The sequence below is a fragment of the Mobula birostris genome, chromosome 6 (assembly GCF_030028105.1).
Source record: "Mobula birostris isolate sMobBir1 chromosome 6, sMobBir1.hap1, whole genome shotgun sequence".
NCBI lineage: Eukaryota > Metazoa > Chordata > Chondrichthyes > Myliobatiformes > Myliobatidae > Mobula > Mobula birostris.
This window is the reverse complement of record NC_092375.1, coordinates 165,187,132-165,214,649: the sequence shown is the minus strand read 5'-3', so window position 1 is coordinate 165,214,649 and position 27,518 is coordinate 165,187,132. Positions and strand designations below refer to the sequence as shown.

General features: G+C 40.4%; 1 protein-coding gene across 1 annotated transcript; it reads right to left on the bottom strand.

Annotated features, from left to right (window-relative positions):
• Nucleotides 1-3,242: 3,242 nt before the first annotated feature.
• fkbp7 (FKBP prolyl isomerase 7) lies at nt 3,243-27,486 on the bottom strand. The gene is made up of 4 exons (XM_072261783.1): nt 27,197-27,486; nt 18,233-18,384; nt 16,822-16,949; nt 3,243-3,671 (listed from the first exon to the last, which is right to left on the bottom strand). The coding sequence occupies exons 1-4, from the start codon at nt 27,391-27,393 to the stop codon at nt 3,510-3,512; spliced, it is 639 nt and encodes a 212-aa protein (XP_072117884.1). The 5' UTR covers nt 27,394-27,486; the 3' UTR covers nt 3,243-3,509.
• Nucleotides 27,487-27,518: the final 32 nt, after the last annotated feature.

Sequence of the window (27,518 nt, the reverse complement as noted above, 5' to 3'; positions counted from 1 at the left end):
TTATGGCAGGGAGTTTCTCCTTTTTGCCGCCTGCTATTGGGGACTCGGGAGTCGATCAGGACTTGAGACTTTTTTTTTACCATGCCCATGGTCTGTTCTTTATCAAATTATGGTATTGTTTTGCACTGCTGTAACTATATATTATAATTATGTGGTTCTGTCAGTGTTTGTCCTGTTTTCTGTGATATCACTCTGGAGGAATATTGTATCATTTCTTAATGCATGTATGCATTTCTAAATGACAATAAAAGAGGACTGAGTGTTGTCATAATCTAAAACTGTTCCTGAACCTGGTGGTGTGAGTCCTGAGGCTCCTGTATCTTCTTTCTAAAGGCAGCAGCAAGAAAAGAGCATGACCCAGGTGGTGAGGTTCCCTGATAATAGACACTGCTTTTCTGCAACAAAGTAAGTGCGCTCAATAGAGGGAAGGACTTCACCCGAAATGGACCCAGCTGTATCCACTACATTCCGTAGGATTTTCCATTCAAGGGCATTGGTGTATTCATACCAGGCTGTTTGCTGCTACTCATTGCCTGCAAGATAGCGTAAGCAAACTCAGATATAATATTTGAAGCAAATTGTAAGACTACAGAGGAGTGGCGAAAATGTCACTAGATGCAACTTATTTGATTCTGGTCATTTCACAAGAACCTGAGTACTGCTGTGAAGAAGCTTCATTAAGTTGTTACATCTTTTCTGTTCGTCTCATCCAATCTATTTTGCTCTACTCAAAGTTCATTTTGTAATTTTTCCCCAGTTGAAACTTTTTTGGTAACATTACTCAAACTGTAGATACTCAGACACATCAATAGTCTTAAGTGGTTTTGGTTTTCACCCATTTAAGTAACATGTTTAAACAGATTACATTAAGTAGGCAAATAACTAATTGACTCCTCTATATAGAGCAAATTTAGTTTAAAGAAAACTTTGGAAATTTAAAGTAATAATTGAGGAATAAAAAATTAAGAAGTTTTGAAACATTAGACAAATAAAAGCATCATTAAAAGTCACCTCAAATTCTGTAGGTCAAGAATCTAAGCTTTAAGGCAATTTTACATGTCACAATAAATACTTCGATTATAAAGATGGTTTTGAATACCTTTAAGTAACAAGGGATTATTTTTGGCAATATTTGAAGAGCTTAATATTCCTTGGAAATTTTCCATTGAAATTCAGTCAGTAATTGCAGTTTTCTAGATCCAAAAAAATCTGCTCTCACTCCAGAATTATTTACTTTAATTTAAAAACAAGTCTTTCAAGGACCAAATTGATCAGCCATTGAAACTAATACATGACTCATAGTGGTTGGTTGAAATGCAGGGCAGTTGCAGACCAATTAAAATGATTTCTATATCAGACATCCCACCCTGCAAAAACTCATTCCAGGGAGGTAGCACCCCCGCTCCCCACAACCCTATATCCCCCCCGTCCAGTCGACTTCCAAGGGTGTATGTAATACTTCGTTTTGTGATTTTGTCTAATCTGTAAACCAAGTTGGGCATATGCAGAAAATATGACATTAAAATATGTACTTACATTATATGTTTATTCTATTACAACTTTAAGCAAGTCTACAGGGAGTTTGGCCTCATGACGTAGGACATCAATAACGTAGCTCCTTAGCAGCCAGCCAGCTAGTTTAAATAACGTTAGCTATGCTAATGAATGAATTACACCTGTTAAACTCACCTCAACATGTCTTTTACATTTTAACCCACCATGGGCAATAGAAAATTCACTGTTGCAGACAGTGCATCGAGCAACACTCATTATTTTTTGAGGTCGACTGTAAAGCCTGCCCACAGAGAAAACTGATAGGTCTACCTAACAGGGGTCCCCACACTTTTTTTGCACAGCGGACCGGTTTAATATTGACAATATTCTTGCGGACTGGCTGACCGGGGGTGGTGGTGTTGATCACGACCGGAATATAGGTGATAAGTCAACTATAAGTCAGTTATAAGTGGCTAATACACTCAATTTCATTTCTAAAAGGGTTTATCTAACAAATTTAATATTAAACACACAGCACATATTTTCCTCGCGTGAATATAGTGATAAGTCACTTAGAAGTCAATAGCATCATAACGTTTTAAGTAACGTTTGGATATTAAACACAGTGCATATTTTCCTCATATGAACATATAAAATCATTGCAACACACCAATATCGCTATATCAGTGGGAGCCCTGGGCTTGTTTCCATGCAACGAGACGGTCCCATCTAGGGGTGATGGGAGATAGCGATACTCGAAGGGGGTTCCTTATGTCCAGTCTATTCCGCAATTTAGTTTTCGTTGCATTCATTGCAGACCCACTTCGCAGAGATATGATGTTGGAAATGGAAGCAATGTTTTCAGTGCTTTTGTGGCAATCTCAGGATATTCAGCCTTGACTTTGATCCAGAATGCCGGCAAAGATGTTATGTTAAACATACTTTTCAGCCCACCGTCATTTGCAAGCTCGAGAAGTTGATCTTCTTCCCGCACTGACATGGATGACGTGTGCGTAATGACCTCGCGTGCGTTCAAGTTCAACAGTGTATGACAGGGAATGAGGAAAGGTGCAGCTGACTCATATTGTCAAATCATATTGTTTCCTCATGGCTCGGTGGTTGGAGACCACTCTTAGCACGAGGAGATACCAATCAGGATGCTTGTTCTCAAAAAAAAAACAAAACAAACCGATTTCCGGGATATTGTATCTAATTTCCGGGCGTCAGGGAGCCACTATCAATATGCGGGAGACTCCTGGAACTTCCAGGAGAGGTGGGATGTCTGCTATATGCAACCAGTATGACCCATACCTTCACTGACTGCATACATCTCAGCTGAGGACTTGGGATCTTGTAATGTGTAACAAAGCAGAAATAGTGGCCTCTATTCACAGGAGCAGGAGACAATTCCCGACATCCAAAGAAGGTATTAATGCTAGAAGGCTAATTGCAAGACCATAGATGCAGTGTTATCTCAAGATCAATAAACTCACAAATGGACAAGGTCAGAAAATGCTTCTTCACATGCTACATCCCACCAATTGCAATCCACTAACAATCCTCATCAAACTCAAACTCCATCAATTGACATGACTGCAAAGCCCACAGCTGCATATTTAATCCAACAGCAAGGGAAAAAAATTTTGAATGAATGAACTGACTATTACCTACTTCCTTCATATACATGAGTAACAATCTTGTGTTACATTTCCATTTAAATGTGCAGTTTATAATAGTACGTACAAAAGTTCATTTGCTCAAAATATTTATTTGAGTGATCAAAACAGTACAATATTATTTAAATTCTAAAAAGGAGAGTTACACAGTTCAGTTTTTGTGAATATCAACCATAATGTCAGGCTTAAAAAACATTTTAGACATCAAAAAGGTGATGCTTTGCAGTATGTTTGCTCATTGCAGTACCACAGTAAATGTACATTTAAAAAGTTTATAGATATTCAAAAAAAAAATACACTGTACTTTAATAGATAGAAATTCAATTTTATAGCACAATTCTAAAGCTCATCATGATTGAAAACATTGTATTCTCTAGCAGAAATGTAGCCATCTCCATTGAGGTCATTTTTTCGAAGAATATCATAGAGAACTTTTTCCTTGTAAGAGGGATCTTGGATTCTGTTATCTCTTGTAAACTCTTCGTGCACATATATCTTCAACTGAAATTATTAAAAAAATGCATTTCAAATCTACACAAGTAATCACTGGTCTTAGGAGACTGCAAAGACACAAAAGAGGATACTCCAAAGTCAAACAATACTTCCAAACTGAAAAAAGTTACGGACATTTATTAAGAGCATTTTCAAACCATATAATAAGGTACACTAGTTTGTGAGCAGTAGGAGAGAGAAACTTAGGGCTTATAATTGTTAGTTGGTTAGGGTGGCAGAAGGAATTTCAGGTTGAGAGGATTAGACATTTTGGCCAAGGATCACAAACCTGGAGCAAGGGCAGGGCTGGGGTTCAAATGAAAGCCACTGTCTCTCTGCTGGCTCCACAGTCTAATCCAGCTCTCAAGTTTTCCCTCTAGCACTGCCAGTAATAGAATTTAAATGCACATCCAAGTGTTTTACTTGAATATAATGTTCATCAGTCGGATAGAGCTGTTAGGGAGGGCTTAAACTAATTTGGCAGGGGGATGGGAATTGGAGCGATAGGACTGAGGAAGGGGGAAAACAGAAATAAATCAAAGATAGCATGCAACAGAGATGATGGAAAGGACAGGTAGGAGATGAGGCATAGTCACAGCCAGTGGAATGAGTTACAGGGCAATAGAGGCGTGGTGCGGTTAAAACAGAAAGCAACAAATACTGGACTGAAAGTGTTATACTTGAAAGCATGCAGCATAAGAAATAAAATGGACGATCTTGAAATTCAGCTACAAGATTGGCAAGTATGTTGTGGCTAAAGGATGGCTGCCATTGGGAGCAGAACATCCAAAGATATATGGTGTGTTGGAAAGATAGGTTAGTAGGCTGAGGGGGTGGTGTATAAGAAATAGTATCAAATCATTAGAAAGGGATGACATGGGTCCGAAAAGGTGCAATGTCTCTATGGGTTGAGTTAAGAAATGGCAAGGGTAAAAAGACCCTAATGGCAGTTGTATACAGGCCTCCAAACTGCAGCTGGGATGTGGATTACAAATTACAGGAGGAGATAGAAAAGCTATGTCAGAAGGGCAATGTCATGATAATCATTGGGGATTTTAACATGAAAGTGGATTGGGAAAACCAGGTCTGTACTGGACCTCAAGTGAGAATCTGTAGAATGTCTAACAGATGGCATTTTAGAACAGCTTGTTGTTGAGCCCACTAGGGGATCAGCTGTGCTGGATTGGGTGTTGTGCAATGATCCAGAAGCGTTAAGAGAGCTCAAGGTTAAGGAATGCTTGGGAAACAGTGATCACAATATGATCGAGTTCACTTTGAAATTTGAGAAGGAGAAACTAAATTCCAATGTGACTGCTTTTCAGTGGAATAAAGGAAATTACAATGGCATGAGGGGGGAACTGGTCAAAGTTCACTGGAAAGGTCAGTAGCAGGAAAGACAGCAGAGCAGCAATGGCTGGAGATTCTGAAAAAACGAGTGGAAGGAGGACAAAACTGTGGCTGTCAAGTGAAGTCAGAGCCAAAGTGAAAGCAAAAGAGAGGGCATACATGGAAGCCAAAGCTGGTGGGAAGAGAGGATTGAGAAGCTTTTAAAAACTTACAGAAGTAAGAGGGTCATTAGGAAGGAAAAAATGAATTATGAAAGGAAGCTGGTGACTAATATCAAAAAAGACACTAGAAGTTTTTAAGTATAGGAGACTTCCGGTAGCGCTCATGGAGTGAAGTCGTGTTCTTGACTCGCTCCATTACCTCTGAGTTTTTCTTCTTATGATCAGCTATATTTTAATTAACCATTAAGGCATCGACTTTTACAATATTTTGAAATAAATTGGGCTCTTTGATAATCCGATGCGTTTAAGGTCTGCTATGTCTAAGAATGGAAAAAACGGGAAGGACGGCAAACCTCCGGTTAGACCGAAAGGTACCGATTATCCTCCGACTGAACCACCGTTGACTTTGAAAGCTATATCGGAGCTAATTCAAAGGGAAATTTCAACCTCTGTTACGGAGCTGATTCGTGCGAAAATTTCAATTAATTTCCAGAAAATTGCCGATTCAATCGATAAGATACAAACATCTATTATGGAACATCAGTCGGCTATATCTGATCTTCAAAAATCCACGCTACAAAATGAACTTAAGATGGAGAAAATCGAAGAAACAATTAATGTAAAGAAGAAGAAACCTGACTTTCCGACCTTTAAAAACTCTGACTTAGAATCCAGAATGCGACGGCAGAATCTTCGAATGATTGGGGTGCGTGAAGCTGTTGAATCTGATAACCCTATGAAGTATTTTTCTCAACTTTTAAAAGATGCATTTCCTACTGTATTTCCTGACCAACCACCGTTATTGAATCGCGTTCACAAAGTTCCATCATACTCGTTTAAGTCAGATAAACCTCGACATATCATCTTACGCTTTCATTACTTTCAAGACAAAGAGAAACTGTTTCGTTTCGTTCGATCTAAAGGTTACATTGATTTTTTGGATAAACAACAGGAATTCTGCAGATGCTGGAAATCCAAGCAACACACATCAAAGTTGCTGGTGAACGCAGCAGGCCAAGCAGCATCTGTAGGAAGAGGTGCAGTCGACGTTTCAGGCCGAGACCCTTCGTCAGGACTAACTGAAGGAAGAGTGAGTAAGGGATTTGAAAGTTGGAGGGGGAGGGGGAGATCCAAAATGATAGGAGAAGACAGGAGGGGGAGGGATAGAGCCAAGAGCTGGACAGGTGATAGGCAAAAGGGGATACGAGAGGATCATGGGACAGGAGGTCCGGGAAGAAAGACAAGGGGGGGGGGACCCAGAGGATGGGCAAGAGGTATATTCAGAGGGACAGAGGGAGAAAAAGGAGAGTGAGAGAAAGAATGTGTGTATAAAAATAAGTAACAGATGGGGTACTAGGGGGAGGTGGGGCCTAGCGGAAGTTAGAGAAGTCGATGTTCATGCCATCAGGTTGGAGGCTACCCAGACGGAATATAAGGTGTTGTTCCTCCAACCTGAGTGTGGCTTCATCTTTACAGTAGAGGAGGCCGTGGATAGACATGTCAGAATAGGAATGGGATGTGGAATTAAAATGTGTGGCCACTGGGAGATCCTGCTTTCTCTGGCGGACAGAGCCACATCGGGAGCACCGGACGCAGTATATCACCCCAGTCGACTCACAGGTGAAGTGTTGCCTCACCTGGAAGGACTGTTTGGGGCCCTGAATGGTGGTAAGGGAGGAAGTATAAGGGCATGTGTAGCACTTGTTCCGCTTACACGGATAAGTGCCAGGAGGGAGATCAGTGGGGAGGGATGGGGCGGACGAATGGACAAGGGAGTTCTGTAGGGAGCGATCCCTGCGGAATGCAGGGGGGGGGGAGGGAAAGATGTGCTTAGTGGTGGGATCCCGTTGGAGGTGGCGGAAGTTACGGAGAATGATATGTTGGACCTGGAGGCTGGTGGAGTTGTAGGTGAGGACCAGGGGAACCCTATTCCTAGTGGGATGGTGGGAGGATGGAGTGAGAGCAGATGTACGTGAAATGGGGGAGATGCGTTTAAGAGCAGAGTTGATAGTGGAGGAAGGGAAGCCCCTTTCTTTAAAAAAGGAAGACATCTCCCTCATCCTAGAATGAAAAGCCTCATCCTGAGAGCAGATGCGACAGATTTCCTCCCCCTCCAACTTTCAAATCCCTTACTCACTCTTCCTTCAGTTTGTCCTGACGAAGGGTCTCGGCCTGAAACGTCGACTGCACCTCTTCCTACAGATGCTGCTTGGCCTGCTGCGTTCACCAGCAACTTTGATGTGTGTTGCTTGATTTTTTGGATCTTAAGTTCCAATTCGTGGAGGATTTCAGTAAACCAATTCGGGATCAACGGGTTCGTTACAGATCTGTGATGTCGGAACTCTACAAGATGGATTTAAAACCAGCACTGCTTTACCCTGCACGTCTAAGGATTCGTACGTTGGATGGAGCCCTCCATTTTTTTGAATCTCCATCGGATGCCCAGAGTTATCTGGATCAATTTTCACCTTCAACATCTTAATCGTAATTTTTAACTATCTCCGTTTGATCGGAGGTTGTGAATTTGTCAGTCTTAATTTTTTTTTGCCTTATATGAGCAGAAGAGTTTATTTTTGATTAATTAATATGGTTGCTAAACTTTCTTTCTATCTGCGTCATTCCTTTCTTTTTCCCAGGGGATTCTGGGTGGTTATTCCCTCACCGTCATTCTACGTATTTCCTTTGAGGCCTTAAATTTTGTAGTTTTTAAATCTACTTCTTTTTGTAGGTTTTCATAACTAGTTTATGTTAATAATTTCATTTCTTTTTTTGTTTACTCATAGAGTCTGGGGTTTGTTGCGTTTTTTTTATATTTTCTGGCTTTTTCTCTGTTATATTAAGTGTTTGTTTTAATAGATTTAACTTTTTTTATTCTTTTACTGTTTTATAACTAGCTGATCTTTTTTATATTTCACTTTTTTTAGGGAGCGTATACCAGAAGTCGTGGGGGTAGTTTTAGTGCTTGCTTCTTTCTGGCTGGTCTGTGTTAGATTTAGCCTTGGGGTCATGGGGTGGGGGGGTGGTGGGACGGGCTTCACGTTTTAGTTTCTTTCTTCTTGGGCTATGTACACTATTGAAGTATTGGTTGCGTTCTCCTTCCCGGTATCTCTTATTTTTTCTGTTCCCTTTCCGGGTTCATGGGTCGAGCCTATCGTCAATCCTCCTTGTTGCGGGTTGACTTTAGGGTTTATGGAGTCTATTATTAATTTTGTCTCCTGGAATACTAATGGTCTTAATCATCCTATTAAAAGAAAAAAAGTTTTTAAAGTGTTCCGGAGACTTAAAGCACAAATTTTATTTTTACAAGAGACCCATGTGCAGAGGGGGTCAGACTACGTTTTTTTAAATTCTGGAAGGGTCAACAGTTTCATTCGAACTCCAACGCTAAGATTCGAGGCGTCTCTAGTTTTATAGATTCCTCAGTTACTTCTATACAACATGATATTACTTCTGATCCGAATGGTAGATTTCTACTGGTTAGTGGTCTACTATTTAATAAAAAGGTAGTTTTGGTTAATGTTTATGCTCCTAATATGGACTGTCTGGAATTTTATAAATCATTATTCAATCAGTTCCTGAATTTGAATGAGTTTTCATTGATCTGGGGCGGAGATCTTAATACCTGTTTATCTCCAGTTTTGGACCGTTCGGCTCCTCTACGGAGCTTACCTAATAAATCTGCAACTTTGATTAATTCATTCCTCTCTGATTCTGGGTCGATGGACATTTGGCGTTTTTTGCATCCTCAGGAAAAAGATTTTTCTTTTTTTTTTCCACATGTTCACCATTCCTATTCAAGAATTGATTATTTCTTTATTGACTCTCGTCTTATTTCTTCAGTGATTAAATGTGATTATGACTCTATAACCATTTCGGATCATGCTCCACTTAAGCTTTCTATTAAAATTCAGGCCAATACACAAAATAATAGATGGTGCTTTAATTCGCTGTTGCTTCAGGACTCGGACTTTGTTAACTTTATGAATGAACAGATTGATCTTTTTTTTTTAAACAATCAACTATACAGAGGATATTTCTGTGAACATCCTTTGCGATACTTTTAAAGCTTATATTCGTGGTCAGATGATCTCGTACTCTGCTGCTTTGAGGAAGAAGCTGAAGCAGGAGGAGTTGGTAATTGTGGACAAGATTAAGGAAATTGATAAGAAATATGTTACAGTCCCCTCTGAGGAGTTATATAAACAAAGAACTGAACTTCAAATGGAACACAGTTTATTACTTTCGTCCTCGATTGTAAACCAATTAAAGAAAACAAGAAGTGAATTTTATGTACACAGTGACAAAATTGGCAAACTGCTGGCTAACCAATTGAAGTCTAATTATGCTAAATCTCAAATTAATCAGATTTATAATCAAAATGACCGACTGATACTTGATCATGCTGGGATTAATCAAACCTTGTGATTTTTATTCTTCCTTATATCAATCAGAGTCTCCTTGAGACTCTAAATATATGAGCGATTTTTTAGATAACCTAGACTTCCCTGAGATTTCACAGGATATGCCTTCTATGTTAGATACTCCCATTACCACTGATGAGATTAAGAATGTCATTTCCTCCATGAATTTGGGGAAAGCTCCTGGCCCTGATGGGTTTACTGTAGAATTTTATAAATGTTTTGCATCTTCATTAATCCCTTGGTTCTGTAGGGTTTTCGAGGCTTCATTAAAACTTGGTAAACTTCCCAAATCTTTCAATAGAGCGTCAATCTCTCTAATATTAAAGAAGGATAAAGATCCTGCTCAATGTGCATCTTATAGACCAATATCTTTATTAAATGTTGATTCTAAAGTTTTTTTCTAAGTTATTAGCAAACAGATTAGAAAAAGTACTTCCTTTTATTATTTCGGAAGACCAAACGGGTTTTATTAAAGGTCGTTACTCTTTTTATAACATGCGTACACTGTTAAATATTGTTTATACCCCCTCACAAAATGTTCCTGAGTGTGTTATCTCTTTAGATGCTGAGAAAGCTTTTGATAGAGTAGAATGGCCTTACTTATTTAAGGTGCTTGAAATGTTTAATTTTAGCTCGAAATTTATATCCTGGATCAAACTGTTATATCATTCTCCTGTGGCCTCGGTCCGTACTAGCTCACCATTTTTCCCTCTTTTTCGAGGTACTCCACAAGGTTGTCCTCTTAGTCCTTTATTATTTGATATTGCATTAGAACCTCTTGCAATTGCCATTCGAGAATCTCCAAATGTTACTGGGATAACTCGGGGCTTAAAGTCCCATAAAATATCACTCTATGCTGATGATTTACTTCTACATATTTCTAATCCTCAAAAATCCATCCCTGCTGTTTTAGAGTTATTAGCACAATTTAGTCTCTTTTCAGGTTATAAATTAAATCTTAGTAAGAGTGAACTTTTCCCGATTAATAAACAACTTCCCTTATATCATAACTTTCCATTTAAATTGATTAATAATTATTTTTCATATCTTGGGATTAAAATTACTTGTAAATACAAAGATTTATTTAAGATTAACTTTTTACCCTTAATTGACCATATTACTCAACTTTCATCTAAATAGTTTCCTTTATATTTAACTTTGATTGGTCATATTAATGCAGTTAAGATGTTTTTTTTGGCCAAAATTTCTATATACATTTCAGGCATTACCAATCTTTGTTCCAAAATCTTTTTTTGATAAAGTGGACTCAAAAATTTCTTCATTTATTTGGCAAAATAAAAACCTGAGACTGGGTAAAATACATTTACAGAAAGCTAAGAGAGATGGAGGTTTAGCATTACCCAACTTTAGATTTTATTATTGGGCAATTAATATTCGACATATGAAATTTTGGTTACTTGACCAGGATATACTATCCATTCCTAAAATGGGTAGCATTGGAATTACAATCTGTTCAGGGCTATACACTTAGCTCTATTTTAGGTTCCTCCCTTCCTTTTGATTTGAAACGCCTCAAACAGGTATCCAACCCGATAGTTAAATATACGTTACGTATTTGGTTTCAATTCAGAAAATTTTTTGATCTTAACCAATTTGGGCTATTGATTCCTATTTTAGGTAACATATTTTTTCCTCCCTCTTTTACGGATCGTGCTTTTCAAATTTGGAAGACTAAGGGTATTTCACAGTTTTTGGATTTATTTTTAGATGGTTCCCTTATGTCTTTTGAACAATTATCTAATATAATTTATCAAGAATATATTTTAGATATCTACAAGTTAGAAATTTCCTAAGTACTATACTTTCTTCTTTTCCAATGCTTCCTCCTACATACATTTTAGATACTATAATTAACCTTAATCCATGTCAGAAAGGTGCATCAGCTATGATTTATAATATTATTATGAAACTTAGGAAAGCTCCATTTGATAAGATTAGGGTAGATTGGGAACAGGAATTGGGGTCTATCATTTCCGTGGATGACTGGGGGCAGATTTTACAATTAGTCAATACTTCCTCTATTTGCGCTAAACATTCCCTAATTCAATTTAAAGTTGTTCATAGAGCACATATGTCCAAAGATAAATTAGCTCGCTTTTATTCTCATATTAATCCTTTTTGTGATAGATGTCCGGGCAGATAGCCTCTTTAACTCATATGTTCTGGTCTTGTCCTACTCTGGAAACTTCTTGGAGAGACATTTTTAATATTATCTCCAAGGTATTGAATATAGATATCTCTCCTCACCCTATTACTGCTATCTTTGGACTACCTAAGATTTCCAGTAATCTTTCTCCTTCAGCCCGTAGAATGATTGCATTTCTTACTTTAATGGCGAAAAGATGTATCTTACAACATTGGAAAGAGCTTAATGCTCCAATTACCTTTTTTTGGTTTTCTCAGACGATATTATGCTTGAATTTGGAGAAAATTAGAAGCAATCTTTATGATTCCTCACTTAAATTTGAACAGACCTGGAGATCTTTTATTCAATATTTTCATTTAATGTAATTTTTTTTTCTCCTTTTTTGCTCCATATTTATATACCTTGTTTTTTTTAAAACTGTTTTTAATGGAGGTCGGGATTGAGGATGTGATTTTAAGTTTTTTAACTCTGCTTGGTTCCAAGTTAGCCCATTGCTTTGCTTTGCTTTTAGTTAGTTGCACGGTGGTTTTTTTTGGGTTTTTTTTCCCTTTTCTCTATATATATATATAAAAATTAGTATACTATTATGTTACCTTAGTATGTTATGTTTAAAGTACATTGTTTGTATCATTTTTTTTGTATTAATATCTCCCGTAATTTTATTATATTTTAACAGTGTATTAGTGTCCTTATGGCTTACCCTTTTGTATACTTATTCAATAAAAAGATTTAAAAAGAAAGAAGTTTTTAAGTATATAAAGGGTAAAAGAGAGTTAAGGGCAGATATAGGACCAATAAAAAAATGACACTAGAGATATTGTAATGAGAGACAGAGATGGCAGAGGAAATGAAAGCGCATTTTGCATCAGTCTTCACAGTGGAAGACATCTGCAGTATACCGGACATCCAAGAGTGTCAGGGAAGTGAAGTAGGTGCAGTGAAAATTATGACTGAGAAAGTACTCAGGAAGCTTAATGGTCTGAGGGTGGATAAATCTCCTGGACCTGATGGAATGCACCCTCAGGTTCTGAAGGAAGTAGCTGGAGAGATTGCGGAGGCATTAACAATGATCTTTCAAGAATCGACAGATTCTGGCATTGTACCGGATGACTGGAAAATTGCAAATGTTACTCCGCTATTTAAGAAGGGTGGGAGGCAGCAGAAAGGAAACTATAGACCTGTTAGCCTGACATCAGTAGTTGGGAAGTTGTTGTAATCAATTGTTAGAGATGAGATTACAGAGCACCTGGAGGTACATGACAAGATAGCCCAAAGCCAGCATGGTTTCCTGAAAGGAGAATCCTGCCTGACTAACCTACCGCAATTTTTTAAGGAAATTACAAGCAGGGTAGACAAAGGAGGTGCAGTAGATGTGGTGTACTTGGATTTTCAGAAAGCCTTTGACAAGGTGCCGCACATGAGGCTGCTTAGCAACATAAGAGCCCATGGAATTATAGTTACTAGCGTGGGTGGAGCATTGGCTGATCGGCAGAAAACAGAGTGGGAATAATGGGATCCTATTCTGGCTGGCTGCTGGGTACCAGTGGAGTTCCACAGGGTCAGTGTTGGGATCGCTGCTTTTTATGATGTATGTCAATGATTTGGACTACGGCATTAATGAATTTGTGGCTAAATTTGCTGACGACACGAAGATATGTGGAGGGGCCGATAGTGCTGAGGAAACGGAGAGTCTGCAGAGAGACTTGGATAGGTTGGAAGAATGGGCAAAGAAGTGGCAAATGAAATACAATGTTGGAAAGTGTATGGTCATGTACTTTGGTGGAAGAAATAAACAGGCAGACTATTATTTAGATGGGGAGAGAATTCAAAATGCAGACATGCAAAGGAACTTGGGAGTCCTTGTGCAGGATATACTGAAGCAGGGGTCCCCAACCTTCTGTGCACCATGGACCGGTTTAATATTGATGATATTCTTGCGGACCGACTGACCGGTGGGGGGGGTTCAAGTTCAACTGTGCGTGACAGGGAATGAGGGAAGGTGCAGCTGACTCATACCGTTTCCTCGTGGCTCGGTGGTTGAGGACTACTGCCCTAAAGGTTAACCTCCAGGTTGAGTTAGTGGTGAAGGCGGCGAATGCAATGCTGGCATTCATTTCTAGAGGTATAGAATACAAAAGCAAGGATGTGATGTTGAGGCTCCGTAAGGCACTCGTGAGACCACATTTGAAGTACTGTGTGCAGTTTTGGGCTCCTTATTTTAGAAATGATAAAATGACATAGGAGAGGGATCAGAGAAGATTCACAAGAATGATTCCAGGAATGAAAGGGTTACCATAGGAGGAATGTCTGGCAGCTCTTGGGCTGTATTCCCTGGACTTCAGGAGAATGAGGGTCGGGGGGGGGAAGAGGAGGAGAGACATCATAGAAACATTCTGAATGTTAAAAGGTCTGAGCAAATTAGATATGGCAAAGTCTTTTCCCATGGTAGGGGAGTCTAGGACAAGAGGGTATGACTCCAGGACTGAAGGGCGTCCATTTAGTACAGAGATGCTGAGAAATTACTTTAGTCAGAGGGTGGTAAATCTGTGGAATTTGTTGCCACGAGCAGCTGTGGAGGCCAAGTCATTGGGTGCATTTAAGTCAGAGATAGATAGGTTCTTGATTAGCCAGGGCATCAAAGTGTATGGGTAGAAGGCAGGGGAGTGGGGATGACTGGAAGAATTGGATCAGCCCATGAGTGAATAGTGGGGCGGACTCGATGGACCAAATGGCCTACTTCTGCTCCTCTATCTTATGGTCTTATAATGCAAATACTGACAAATGAAATTACAAGTCCCAGGCATGATGTAACATTTATCAAGGTCCTGATAACATACAATGTACCTATAATAGGTAGTCCATATTAGTCACGTTTGACACTGGACTTGCAAGCTATCACAGGAAGATTACCAGGCAGATGTTTCAATGATCTGCACAAAGCTTCCTTGAAATAAAAGTGCATTATCATTTAGAGATCATGAACACCAGTTACCAGGACAGCCAGAACAACCATGTAGAATGGTGAGAGAACTTGGATTCCATGCACCAGGGCCGTGTAGTGGACTGGTATGAATGGCAATGCACTTCCCCCATCTCACAAACTACTCAATGATCCCATTAAGTATCTCCTGCTCTATATATGGAACATTTGCCTTAGTCATTGTGGGCACGTGGCCAAGTGGTTAAGGTATTGGACTAGCTACCTGAAGGTCGTGAGTTCGAGCCCCAGCCGAGGCACTTAATCACACATTGCTCTGCGATGACACTGGTGCCAAACTGTATGGGTCCTAATGCCCTTCCCTTGGACAATATTGGTGTCGTGGAGAGGGGAGACTTGCAGCATGGGCAACTGCTGGTCTTCCATACAACCTTGCCCGGGCCTGTGCCCTGGAGAGTGAAGACTTTCCAGGAGCAGATGCATGGTCTCACAAGACTAACGGATGCCTTTACTTATGTCTTTGTCACCTCATGTTCCACAGAATCAGCGTGGAAACAAGTCATCCTCAATATCAAATGCCCAGGAGTGCCACTTACAGGCTTGTAGCGGTGCACTCAAAGCCCAGGCCACATGTGAAAAAGAAACACTCACCATGCTTGGGTTTGAAAAAAAAAAAAAACAAAAAAAAAACAGGACTTCCACCCACAGTCACCAACCTGGCACTGGGAAAATGATCAAATCAAGAAAGTAAAGTAATCTGCTTCCTCAGCTTGCTTTTGGTATCCACCTCATCCATGCACTATCAGAACCCTTGCCTATGACTTCCACTCCTCACTATACAACAATCCTTCTCTCACAATAATCAAGTAGCAAATCATATTCCTAAATATATTACCCCATGCGCCCCCACTGACAAATTGTAGTCCCTTCTACCCACTGAACAATTGCATTAATTTCCCTCCTCCATTCCTCCCCCCCCCACTAATCTGGCCAACTTCCCACTTCATTTTACACCCCCCCCACCAATCCATTCCTGTCCCAATTTCTCTTACACTCTTGCAAAAGCAGAACACAATGGGAAGCACTTTGTGAGGCGTGTTCAGCTGTGCAGTAGTCTTTTGAGGAAACTTCAAATTAGTCATTGTTCATAAGATGGGGACCTCAGTGACTTGGCTGGCAATCACAGCCTAGCCGGCGTCCCTAGCTGCCTGTTGACAGAGCAAATTGAGGTGCTTTAGTTGGCCCCTTAAGGGTCACAAGTAAGTTGTACACAAAAAGAAGGATGGCAGAGGCCCTTTACCAATGGTTATTTGTGAACCCAGTTCTTTCTCCAGCCAATTCACAATAACCATTTCTGACATGATTATCCCTGATTCAAGTACAGTGGATCCTAGTTAATTGGGAACCATTGGGACCAGTATATTTACATCCAGTTAGCTGCTGCCCCAATCAGCCCAAGTTTCATGGAAATAGTTAAAAAGGCATAAAAAAATTCAGTAATAAATTATGTACTTAGATACAGAACAAGTTAGAACAGTGCCAGTACAATCAAAGATTTAATTCCTGTTGTGTTCTTTTGACTGTTGACTACTGCATCCTCCAAATCTTTATTTTCAATGTAACATTCAAGATCAACATTGTCAATATCTTCAAATTCTTCATAGTTCCTAACTTGAAGCAGTGAATTTGTAGTAATGCTTGAAACCACGGTGACAAGTTTTATTTTGCAACAAGTTTCAGTCACAAAAAAAATTGCTGCTTCTTGAAAGCAAACACATGCAACTGACATTTTAAAACGTTTGCTCTAAGCACCGTGAAATGTCTAATGGCCACACAAGTGCACATGACTGACATTAGTTAGAAAATGTCTCAATTAAGTGGCACAGTGTCCCAAACAAAGGGAATACCGGCTATATTCTTGATTAGTTCCTCTTTGTTAAGAGTTGTCCCAAATAAGCAGCTGCCCGATTAACCAGAATCCACTGTACTTCCTTTATATTTGTCAAGGACCACAGAGGGATTCAAACCAATGCCATCAGAACAGTACCTTAAATGACTGCCTGTCGTAACCAGTAGACTATGCAATCATGCTGTTGGCTCTGAGAGCACTTAAAATCTGGCATACCTCCTTCTCAGAGAGTAGTTGATCACCATTCAAATCAATTGCTTTAAAAGACTCCACACTCCGCGGTCCATTTCTCACTGTATAGAGTTCAACTTCAAAAATCAGGGTTGCATTAGGGGGTATTTTATCTGCATAGAGTAAAATAATAATCAATACCAAATTAAATTTCAGCACAATTTTTGTGCATGCTCCTAGCATGCCTATCCGAGATCTGCTGCCTCCTCCGTTCACATGCATTGTGCAGCTTATGCCCTTACCTCTAAAATCAGTGCTGCAGCCCTTATGGAAAAGAACACCACAACCTGCAGTCTGAGGTCTTACAGACCCCCAGCAGTGACAACAGTGCATAAAAGGACATTGTTTGCCCCTTGTACAATGCTCCCACCCAAAAGTGTAAGGTCTTCCAAACTGCAAACGATGCCCGTCCAATCTCCTCTACCAGAAATGCTGACCCAGCACTACTTGCTCTCTGGTAATGGGTTTTTCCAAAATGCTTAACCTCTTCTTTGCCAGCCACCCAATTTATGCTTAATAATCTGATTTTTTGTTTAAAAAATGTTCATGGTACTTTAACCATGTAATAATAGTTTCATTCTCCATTATGCTTGTGTACTAAATGATATTAAACAATATTGAGTAATACAGGCAAGGTTTCATTCACTGTCATCTTCTTCCTGAGCTATGGGGCCCTTCTGGAAATTCTTCACTGATTTGTTTTTTTTAGTTACAAGTCCATCAATCTTATTAGTAGAGTTAGTAACAATGACCAATTCGGGGTGTACATACCGTATTGAAATAACTACATGCATTCTACTCTAACAAGACCAGAGTCATCATTATCTCAGCATGCACGAACGCTCATACGCATCACTGGATTTGGAGGTGGATAACCATCTTCTAGAGCACTGCACAAAAAGTTTAAATATTAGAAGTGTGACATTTTCAATTAATCAAGGCAACACAGACACGTAAATAAGTATCACATGCAAGGAAATGAATATCATGCTAGAAACAATTAGGCTATATATTTATGTCAAACAATCTCAACATTGTTAATAAAAACAAAGTTTGTCTCGTAGGTAATCATGCATTATTGCAGTGTATGAAAAGGCAATGGCTTTCTAGTGTTGAAAGATAATTCCTGAAATTAATTCTTAAATAACGTTCATGCTTTTGGTTAAAATGTTCCACATTCTGATGCAACACAGATAAATACATGCATACTTTCTTTCTGAAATTGATACCAATCATGAACTTGTTCAGCTGTGTTACACTGCCTGATGATCCTCAAGGTTAAATGGCAAGACTATTCATGTAACTTGTATTAGATTAAATGAGACTTCCACAAAATAACTTAAGTAATATCGCAAAAACAGGGCACCCTTTTAACCAATTTCACTTTTGATATTACCTTTCCCATTTATTCCATATCCCAGTGAAGGTGGTACAATTAGTTTTCTTTTTTCTCCTTCACACATGTCGGTCATGCCAATGTCTAATCCTTTTATTACTTGGCCGACACCAAGCACAAACCACTTAGGATGACCTACATTGTCTTCACGACTATAAGGAAAACAAATATTTTTGATTAAATGATTAATTATTTCAATAAACCAGAACAACAATTAAAAAGTGACTTTATGAAGAAACTGAAACATTTGATAAATATGCAAACTAAAGAATACAAAAGATCCTCCAGATGATAAGTAGAAATTCAAACCAAAAATGTATTGTTGTTTCTACATTTTACTATGATCCAATACATATCAATACAAAACACTGCCTCACCCTTAGTGATCTGCCATATTATAGACTTACATTTAATAATTCAGTACTAAAAAATGCTTAAATCTAATTTCTTCACCCATTGCAGTTGGTAGCTACATCGCTTTCAACTTGATATTTCTAGAATTGTGCTTGATGTATCTGAAGATGCCTCCATTCATAGCAGTGATTTAGGTGATTACAACAGTTACTTCTTTAAAAGGGGGGGGGGAGAAATCAGAAACGGTTTTCTTACATTAACTGAAAATCCTTTTTTAAAAAAATGTTGTCCTTTATACCAGAGCTTGGGCTACACACTGAAAACAATGCTTGATACAAGGGAAATGACATATGTATGCCAATCTATTTAATATATAAAATGGTCAATCAAATGTCAATAACTTAATCAAAAAGAATCCCCTTTTGCAGAACTTGGAAGACTAAAACTATTCAATAAGGCCTTGGAAATATTGGATTATTCAGACTGATGAAATATGGATCTTCCTTGAATGGGATAAGAAAATATTTGCCATTAGACTTGGTTCAAGAGTGAAAACAGATTGCAAAACAGCATTATATAAAACAGCAGAATAGCCAGAAGTTTCCTCTTTACTGGATGATAATAATGGCTCCGTCTGTCTAAGTAGACAATGGATGCGCCTGGTTTCCGGGCGCAGACCTGGGCGATGAATATGGAGATCCTGGGCTGCCCAGACATCAAGATCCCCCTCTCGGCCTCACGGATGTGGTCCAAAGGAATGCGAAGCAGTACATTTGGCATCAGCTTTCAGCAGGAGCTGCCGGGAGGTGACGTGATACGTCATCCAACCACCTTAGGGGCTCCACTCCGGATTTGTGTAGGGTTTACTCCTCAGCCTTCTCTTCTCCCGAAGATACCCTCAAGGCAGTGGGATGTGTAACCCTGGATAGAGGCCCATACCGGGTACTGTCAGCTGGAGCCAGCTTAGGCCAGGACTTGTGTAAGGCAGGGTCGTCACACCCTGCAGTAGTGACATATGGAGCCACTACCTATTCTTTACTGAATAAAAGATCTGAATTTGTACAGTGCACATGAAAGCAATACAGGAGGAGAAGTGATAGGAAGCTGTGCAAGTTAATACAGATTATCTGAAATCTAGTCCTAAAAGATAGATTTAAATCGGGTTTTAAGGGAGGAATTATATAGAAAACTTTAGATAAGGAACTGAAGAGTTAAAATTTTAGCATGGATTCCATTTGTGAATCATTTTAATCTGATAATACAGTAACCAGAATTAACAATGATTCATGACCTCAACAGGAATGGAACCTGACAGGGCCAGTCCCATGGCTGAGAGACACTACAGAGTTACGGGGAAGAACAGTCAGCCGTTTCTAAAGGTGCAGACAGATTCAGATGGGCAAGGAAGGATAGCCAATCCTCGTTGTAATCAAATACCACTGGCTACCTCATTTCAGTGTTGTAACAGAATAGCACTGTAAATAAGAACTGGAAAGAAACATTTGTTTTAATAAAGAAATCTTTATTCCTTTCCATTGATGCTGCCTGACCTGCTGAGTTCTTCCTGCATTTTTTGTTTTACTCTGGTTATGTGTAACTGGCTTCCTACATTATTATAAAGACAATCCACAAAACTTGAGGAACAGGACCATATTGTCCACTTGGACACTGTGGCCTTCCAGATTTAATATGAAATTTTACAATTTACTGAAACTTACTTCCTCCCTTTGTATCACAATGAGCCATTTCATCAGCCAAGTCTTCCATCTGTGGCATCAGACTCAGGATCTCAGCATTATAGCAAGGCCATTTGGCCCAAGTGGTCTACACTGACCAAGATCCACACCCAAGCTAGGCCCATTCCTCTAACCCTTTCCTATCCATGCACCCACCTTCTAAAGTTGTTAATTTACCCAGTTCAAGTTTTCTCTTTCTATTAGCATAACCTGGCACATGTTCTACAGCCATACACCTCATGATTTTTCAACACTCCTTTGTATTAATCACTACCTGCCAGACCCTTGCTCACTCACTTAACTACATCTCTCTGTATCCTCTGAATAATTTGTTCTTCCTCTCAATTCTTCCAAATCGTTAATGTATACTGTGAACAGTATACATTTGGGGGGGGGGGGGGGGGGGGGAGGAGAATGGCAGTGCCACCTAGTGTTAAAGCAAATGCTAAAACCAGATATTAGTTTTGGGCATCACTAGTCATTAATAAAAATAAGACAGAATATTGATACAGGGAACAAGAAAGTGAAATAGGAACTTCAAGTAGTCGTGTGAAAAATTAAATGCATTGGTGATGGACGTCCCTAACCAGATTAATGTTTCTATTTAAAAATTATTTTAAGAGCAGGTTATATCTATAACCATTTAAAAAATTCCCTATGGTCAATTTCAGGAAGTTTCTTTGACACAGAATTTCATGATCTACAGCTGAAGGCAAGTTGAAGTAACAGCCGGTGAACAGACAAAGCAGAATTTATACCACTACCAATCCTCATTGAATTTGTTCCTGAAATCACAGATATTAAGCCAAATGCAACACATTTAACTAAACCTAATTTAGAAATTTCGGAGACTGGGGCTCCAATCTTTTAAATTCAGAAATGTGCAGAAGAACAAAACTGGAAGAGTGAGCACTGATATCTTTATGACAACAGATGAAGAAAGCGAAGGAGATGAGGAAGGCCAACACCATGAAATGGTGACAGTCTATTAACAGCAGAAGTCTGCTTTATCAAGTGCTGGTGTAGAGTAGCAAACAGAAGCATGAAGAATGAACATGATTGGTGCATTTTAAGATATTGGCAGCAGACTTTTGATTGGCCCACTGTAGAGAAGGACATGGGAGTCTAACTAGGAGTACAAGGAACAAAGGCATGGATGAAAATTTCAACTAATAAAGGCAAGGCCTGAATAAGCCAACTCTACAAACTGATTCAGTTTGGTCAAGGAGAGGCATGGGGGCTGGTGGCCAAGGAACAGAACTCACAACAATGAAGGACGGACAATTGTTTCCATTTTCCCAGACAGTTTCTATTATTTTTGAAATTAGGAAGATATTCCATCAGTTTGAACAAGGCTGAAAACAGGAGGAAGGAGGGTAAACTGAGGTAGTTTTAGTATGCATATGGAACCAACGCCATGTTTCCAAGCACTGAACTGCAGTAGCAACAATTTAGGGGCATGGGAAAATAATTATTAATGGATTGGAAACAAGACAGTGTTGATGCTGGATTGAGCCAAAAACAAACTGCTGGGTGAACTCAGCAGGTCAGGCAACCTCTGGAGGCAAAGGGAAAGTTACAAGGTGGCTAGTACAAAGAGGTGGGGGGAGGGGAATGGAACAGGAGCTGGCAAGTGATATGTGGATGGTGAGGTGTGACTTACCTGCGAGTCTACTGTATCTGGTGCTCGGAGAGACGACAAAATTGGGGATGGGGTGGAGGAGAAGAGAACTACTTTTACTGACATCTGCTGCAAAATGCATGATCTCCAGGTGGCTACCCATTCCAAAACACATGACCATGGCCTCCTCTGTGCTCATGTTGGTGGAGCAACACCTTAAATTCAGTCTGGGTAGCCTCTAACCTGAAGGTATGAATATCAATGTCTTCAATAATTTCTCTCCTTCCCTTCTCATTTCATATTCTGGATACCCCTTCTTCACCAGACCAGCATCTCACACTGGTTCCCCTCCTTCCTTTTCTTCCACGCTCCATTGTCCTCTTCTATTAGATTCCTCCTTCCACCCAGCTTCTCTATTCCTTCTCCCCCCCAAACACACCCACCTTCCCCTTCACCTCATCTCACCCATCCTCTGCTAGCTTGTGCTTCTTCCCTTCCTTTCCAGTGCTGATGAAGGGTCTCAATCCAAAATGTCAACTGTTTATTCCACAGATGTTGCCTGACTTGCTGAGTTCCTCCAGCAATGTGTGGGCATTGGTCAAGGTTGGAAATGGGAAGGGATTGAAATGGCTAGCAACCAAGAGGTCATGATGGCCATTGTAGGCAGAACATTGGTGGTGACTTGATGATAAAAGTGAAACAAAGCCAGCAAAATCCTATCCAGGGCACTGGTAAAGATGTTGAAGTCAACAGAATCAGAGACAGTTGAAAGGCAGAGGGATATAAATTACTTATTTTTACATCAGAACAAGCTATGAAATAAGATACAGGAGCAGAATTAGGCCATTTGGCCCATCAAGTCTACCCCACCATCATAGCTGATCCATTTTTCCTTTCAGCCCCGATCTCCTGCCTTCTCACCGACCAATCAAGAACCTGTCAACCTCTGCCTTAAATATACCCGGCGACCTGGCCTCCAGAGCCACCTGTGGCAAAGAACTCCACAGCTTCACCACCGTCTGGCTGAAGAAATTCCTCTTCATTCTGAGGCTGTGTCCTGTCAGCAGAAGCCTGAAAGCACACGCCACCAGGCTGATGGACAGCTTCTACCCTACTGGTATCAGATCACTGAACGGTTCCCTAGTACGACAAGAGAGAAACTCTAGACCTCACACTCTGCGCCACTGTAGTCTTTGTGCCCTACCCTCTGCCTGCACAGCACCTCCTCTGCAACCTCAACACCCCACCCTGTGTTCCGTTACTGCTTTCCCCACAACCTGACCTGTCCGGACAGTATGCAGACCTGACCCCTGGTATGTGAGACCATGATAAACCAATCAATAGTGAACAGTCCCGGCCTCTGAAAGCCCGCAAAGGGGGAGAATCTGGCGTGGGGAGGAAGTACGGGAATATGTGATTTTAGTCAGAGTCTGATTGCTACTGCAGAAGTGGTGGTGTGAGAAAACACTCAAATGAAAGAATGAAAAAGTGGGCACAGTTTTGAGTGGCCACAAGACACATTTGGGTTTTTATCAAGGGTAAGAATTTCAGGATGTGAGGCCTGAAAATGCCAATTAACTTTGTTTTCCTTTCCACAGATACTGTCTGACCTGCTGAGTGTTTCCAGCATTTTCTGGTTTTATTTCAGAGTTGCAACATGATCAGGTTTTGATTTTCATTCCAGTGTCTATCCTTGCTGAACAGGATGATTCTTTAAATCAGAAGCTTCACAGTGTGTTTATTTTATTTAGAAACAGAGTAGAATTGCACTGTCCAGAAATCCATTTACTAAATGCTAGCCTAATCCCAGGGCGATTTACAATGGCCATTAAAAATACTGACCTGTATGTCTTCAGAATGTGGGAGGAAAACCCAACTCACTCACTAGAAGGACGTACAAACTTCTTACCGAGAATGCCCGAATTGAACTCCAACACACTGTGCTATAACAGTGCCGCTCTAACCATTATGCTACCGAGTTGAGTAGGCAAAAATATACAGATTTTAAAGTTTTTTTTAAAAAACCTACTGCAGCTGGAAAATAGAATTAAAATAATCACACAGGGAGCAAGAGGAGAACCTGTCGGTTTAGTAACTTCTGGCAGTCAACTCCAGAAGTTTGAAACTTTTCAAAAGTTATTATTCAAAGCAATTAGAGGCCCGCACTAGCGAGACATGGAGTGTCTGCGGAATAGGTACACAATAGGGTTGGCTCATCCAGATAACCTGAAAACGGGTTTCAGAATCGGAATCAGGTTTATTATCACCAGCATGGGATGTGAAATTTGTTAACTTAGCAGCAGCAGTTCAATGCAATACATAATCTAGCAGAGAGAGAGAGAGAGAGAGAGAGAGAGAGAGAGAGAAAACAAATCAATTACATATATTGTACAGATTATTAAAAATGTGCAAAAACAGAAATACTGTATATTAAACAAAGTGAGGTAGTGTCCAAAGCTTCAATGTCCATTTAGGAATCAGATGGCAGAGGGGAAGAAGCTGTTCCTGAATCGCTGAGTGTGTGCCTTCAGGATTCTGTATCTCCTACCTGATGGTAACAGTGAGAAAAGGGCATGCCCTGGGTGCTGGACGTCCTTAATAATGGATGCTGCCTTTCTGAAATACCACTCCCTAAAGATGTCCTGGGTACTTTGTAGGCCAGTGCCCAAGATGGAACTGACTAGATTTACAACCTTCTGCAGCTTCTTTCGGTCCTGTGCAGTAGCCCCTCCATACCAGACAGTAATGCAGCCTGTCAGAATGCTCTCCACAGTACAACTAGAGAAGTTTTTGAGTGTATTTGTTGACATACCAAATTGCTTCAGACTCCTAACAAAGTATAACTGCTGTCTTGCCTTCTTTATAACTACATCAATATGTTGGGACCAGATTAGATCCTCAGAGATCTTGACACCCAGGAACTTGAAGCTGCTCACTCTCTCCACTTCCGATCCTTCTGAGGATTGGCATGTGTTCCTTCATCTTACCCTTCCTGAAGTCCACAATCAGCTCTTTCATCTTACTGACATCAAGTGCCAGGTTGTTGCTGTGGCACCATTCCACTAGTTGGCATATCTTACTCCTGTACACCCTCTCATCACCACCTGAGATTCTACCAACAATGGTTGTATCGTCAGCAAGTTTATAGATGGTATTTGAGCTACACCTAGCCACACAGTCATGTGTATACAGGGAGTAGAGCAGTGGGCTAAGCACACACTCCTGAGGTGCACCAGTGTTGATCGTCAGCGAAGAGGATATGTTATCAGCAATCCGCACAGACTGTGGTCTTCTTTTTAGGAAGTCGAGGATCCAACTACAGAAGGAGGTACAGAGGCCCAGGTTCTGCAACTTCTCAATCCGGATTGAGGGAATGATGGTATTAAATGCTGGGCTATAGTCGATGAACAGCATCCTGGCGTAAGTATTTTTGTTGTCTATGTGGTCTAAAGCCATGTGAAGAGCCACTGAGACTGCGTCTGCCGTTGACCTATTGTGACAATAGGCAAATTGTAATGGGTCCAGGTCCTTGCTGAGGCAGGAGTTCAGTCTAGTCATAAACAACTTCTCAAGGCGTTTCATCACTGTCGATGTGACTGCTACCAGGTGTTGGTCGTTAAGGCAGCTCACATTATTCTTCTTGCGCACTGGTGTAATTGTTGCCTTTTTGAAGCAAGTGGGAACTTCTGCCTGTAGCAGTGAGAGGTTGAAAATGTCCTTGAATACTCTCGCTAGTTGGTTGGCACAGGTTTTCAGAGCCTTACCAGGTACTCCGTCGGGACCTTCCGCCTTGCGAGGGTTCACTCTCTTTAAAGACAGTCTAACATCAGCCTCTGAGACAGAGATCACAGGGATCTTCATAGCTGTAGTTGTGATCTTCCTTTCAAAGCGGGCATAGAGGCATTGAGTTCATCTGGTAGTGAAGCATCGCTGCCATTTGTACTACTGGGTTTTGCTTTGTAGGAAGTAATGTTTTGCAGACCCTGCCAGAGTTGCCATGCATCTGATACCGCCTCCAACCTCGTTCTAATTTGTCCTTTCACCCTTGAAATAGCCCTCCGCAAATCATACCTGGTTTTCTGACACAGGCCTGGGTTGCCAGACTTGAATACCACAGATCTAGCCTTCACCAGGCGACGTACCTCCTGGTTCATCCACGGCTTTTGGTTTGGGAATGTACAGTAAGTCTTTGTAGGCACACACTCATCCACACAGGTTTTAATGAATACAGTCCAGTCCACCGATTCAAAGCAGTCCTGTAAGCACTCCTGTGCTTCCCTTGTCCATACCTTCTTGGCCCTCACTACTGGTGCTGCAGACTTCAGTCTCTGCCTATACTCAGGGAGTAGAAGTACAGCCAGGTGATCAGACTTCTCGAAGTGAGGGCGTGGAATAGCATTGTAGGCATTCTTGAACTTGGTGTAACAATAGTCCAGTGTGTTGTTTCCTCTGGTATTGCAAGTGATCTGTTGATGGTAATTGCTTAGTGATTTTTTTATGACTGGCCTTTAACAGAAAGCAAATCAAAAAAATTATCTTTAAGATAATGTCTTTTTTGAGACATTGTACGTGTTGTTACTTCGATGTACTCATGTTATTCTTCCTGTATAATATAACAATAAAAAGATTTGAAAAGAAAGAAAGCAAATCAAAATCAACATTTAAGAGTATGGTTCAGGTGCGGGTCGATGGGACTAGGCGAATTAAGAGTTTGTCACGGACTAGATGGTCAGAAGGGCCTGCTTCTTTGACGTACCGCTCCATCACTGAAGCCTACGGGAAGTTAAAAGGCCTCCATGCAGGGGGACGTTTACAATAGTGGGAGAGTCCTGGTCCAGAGAGCGCAGCCTCAGAATTGAAAAGTTCAAAATAAATTTATTATCAAGGTACATATATGCCGCTATGTAGAGGCCTAAGCTTCATTTTCCTGTAGGCATACGCAAACTTATAAAATAATAATTATGCAAACAACAGGAATTCTGTAGATGCTGGAAATTCAGCAGGTCAGGCAGCATCTCGAGGAAGAGGTCCTGACGAAGGGTCTCGGCCTGAAACGTCGATTATACCTCTTCCTACAGATGCTGCCTAGCTTGTTGCGTTCACGAATAATAATTATAACGGGATCAATTAAAAAAATCAGAGTACAGAAGACAAAGTATGCAAAAGCAAATATAAATAAATAGCACTAAACTGTGATAGCCACTACACTACTGTACCACCAACCAAAATGTTTTAAAGCTCAGATAAGTTTACCTGCAGTAAAACTTCGTCCCATCCACCAGGTAACCATCGCAATGTGCATTCAGCGCATCTCCCCGTTTGCTCCTCCGTTGGCAGAACTGTGGCTTGTACAAAACTTCGATCTTCACTTCTTCTCGGAACGCGTCAATATGATTTAAGAGAGCAGAAGAAGCCAGCAAGCAGAAGAATAAAACGCCCGGGCGGTTCATGGTGGATGTTGTTTGCGCTGCTAAACTTTGATTTACACAGGGACTCCACTCTCACTGACGCTCCGGACTGCCACGTATCATAGTTCCACGTGACCATGGCAAACGGCGCCCTTTCTATTGGAGGA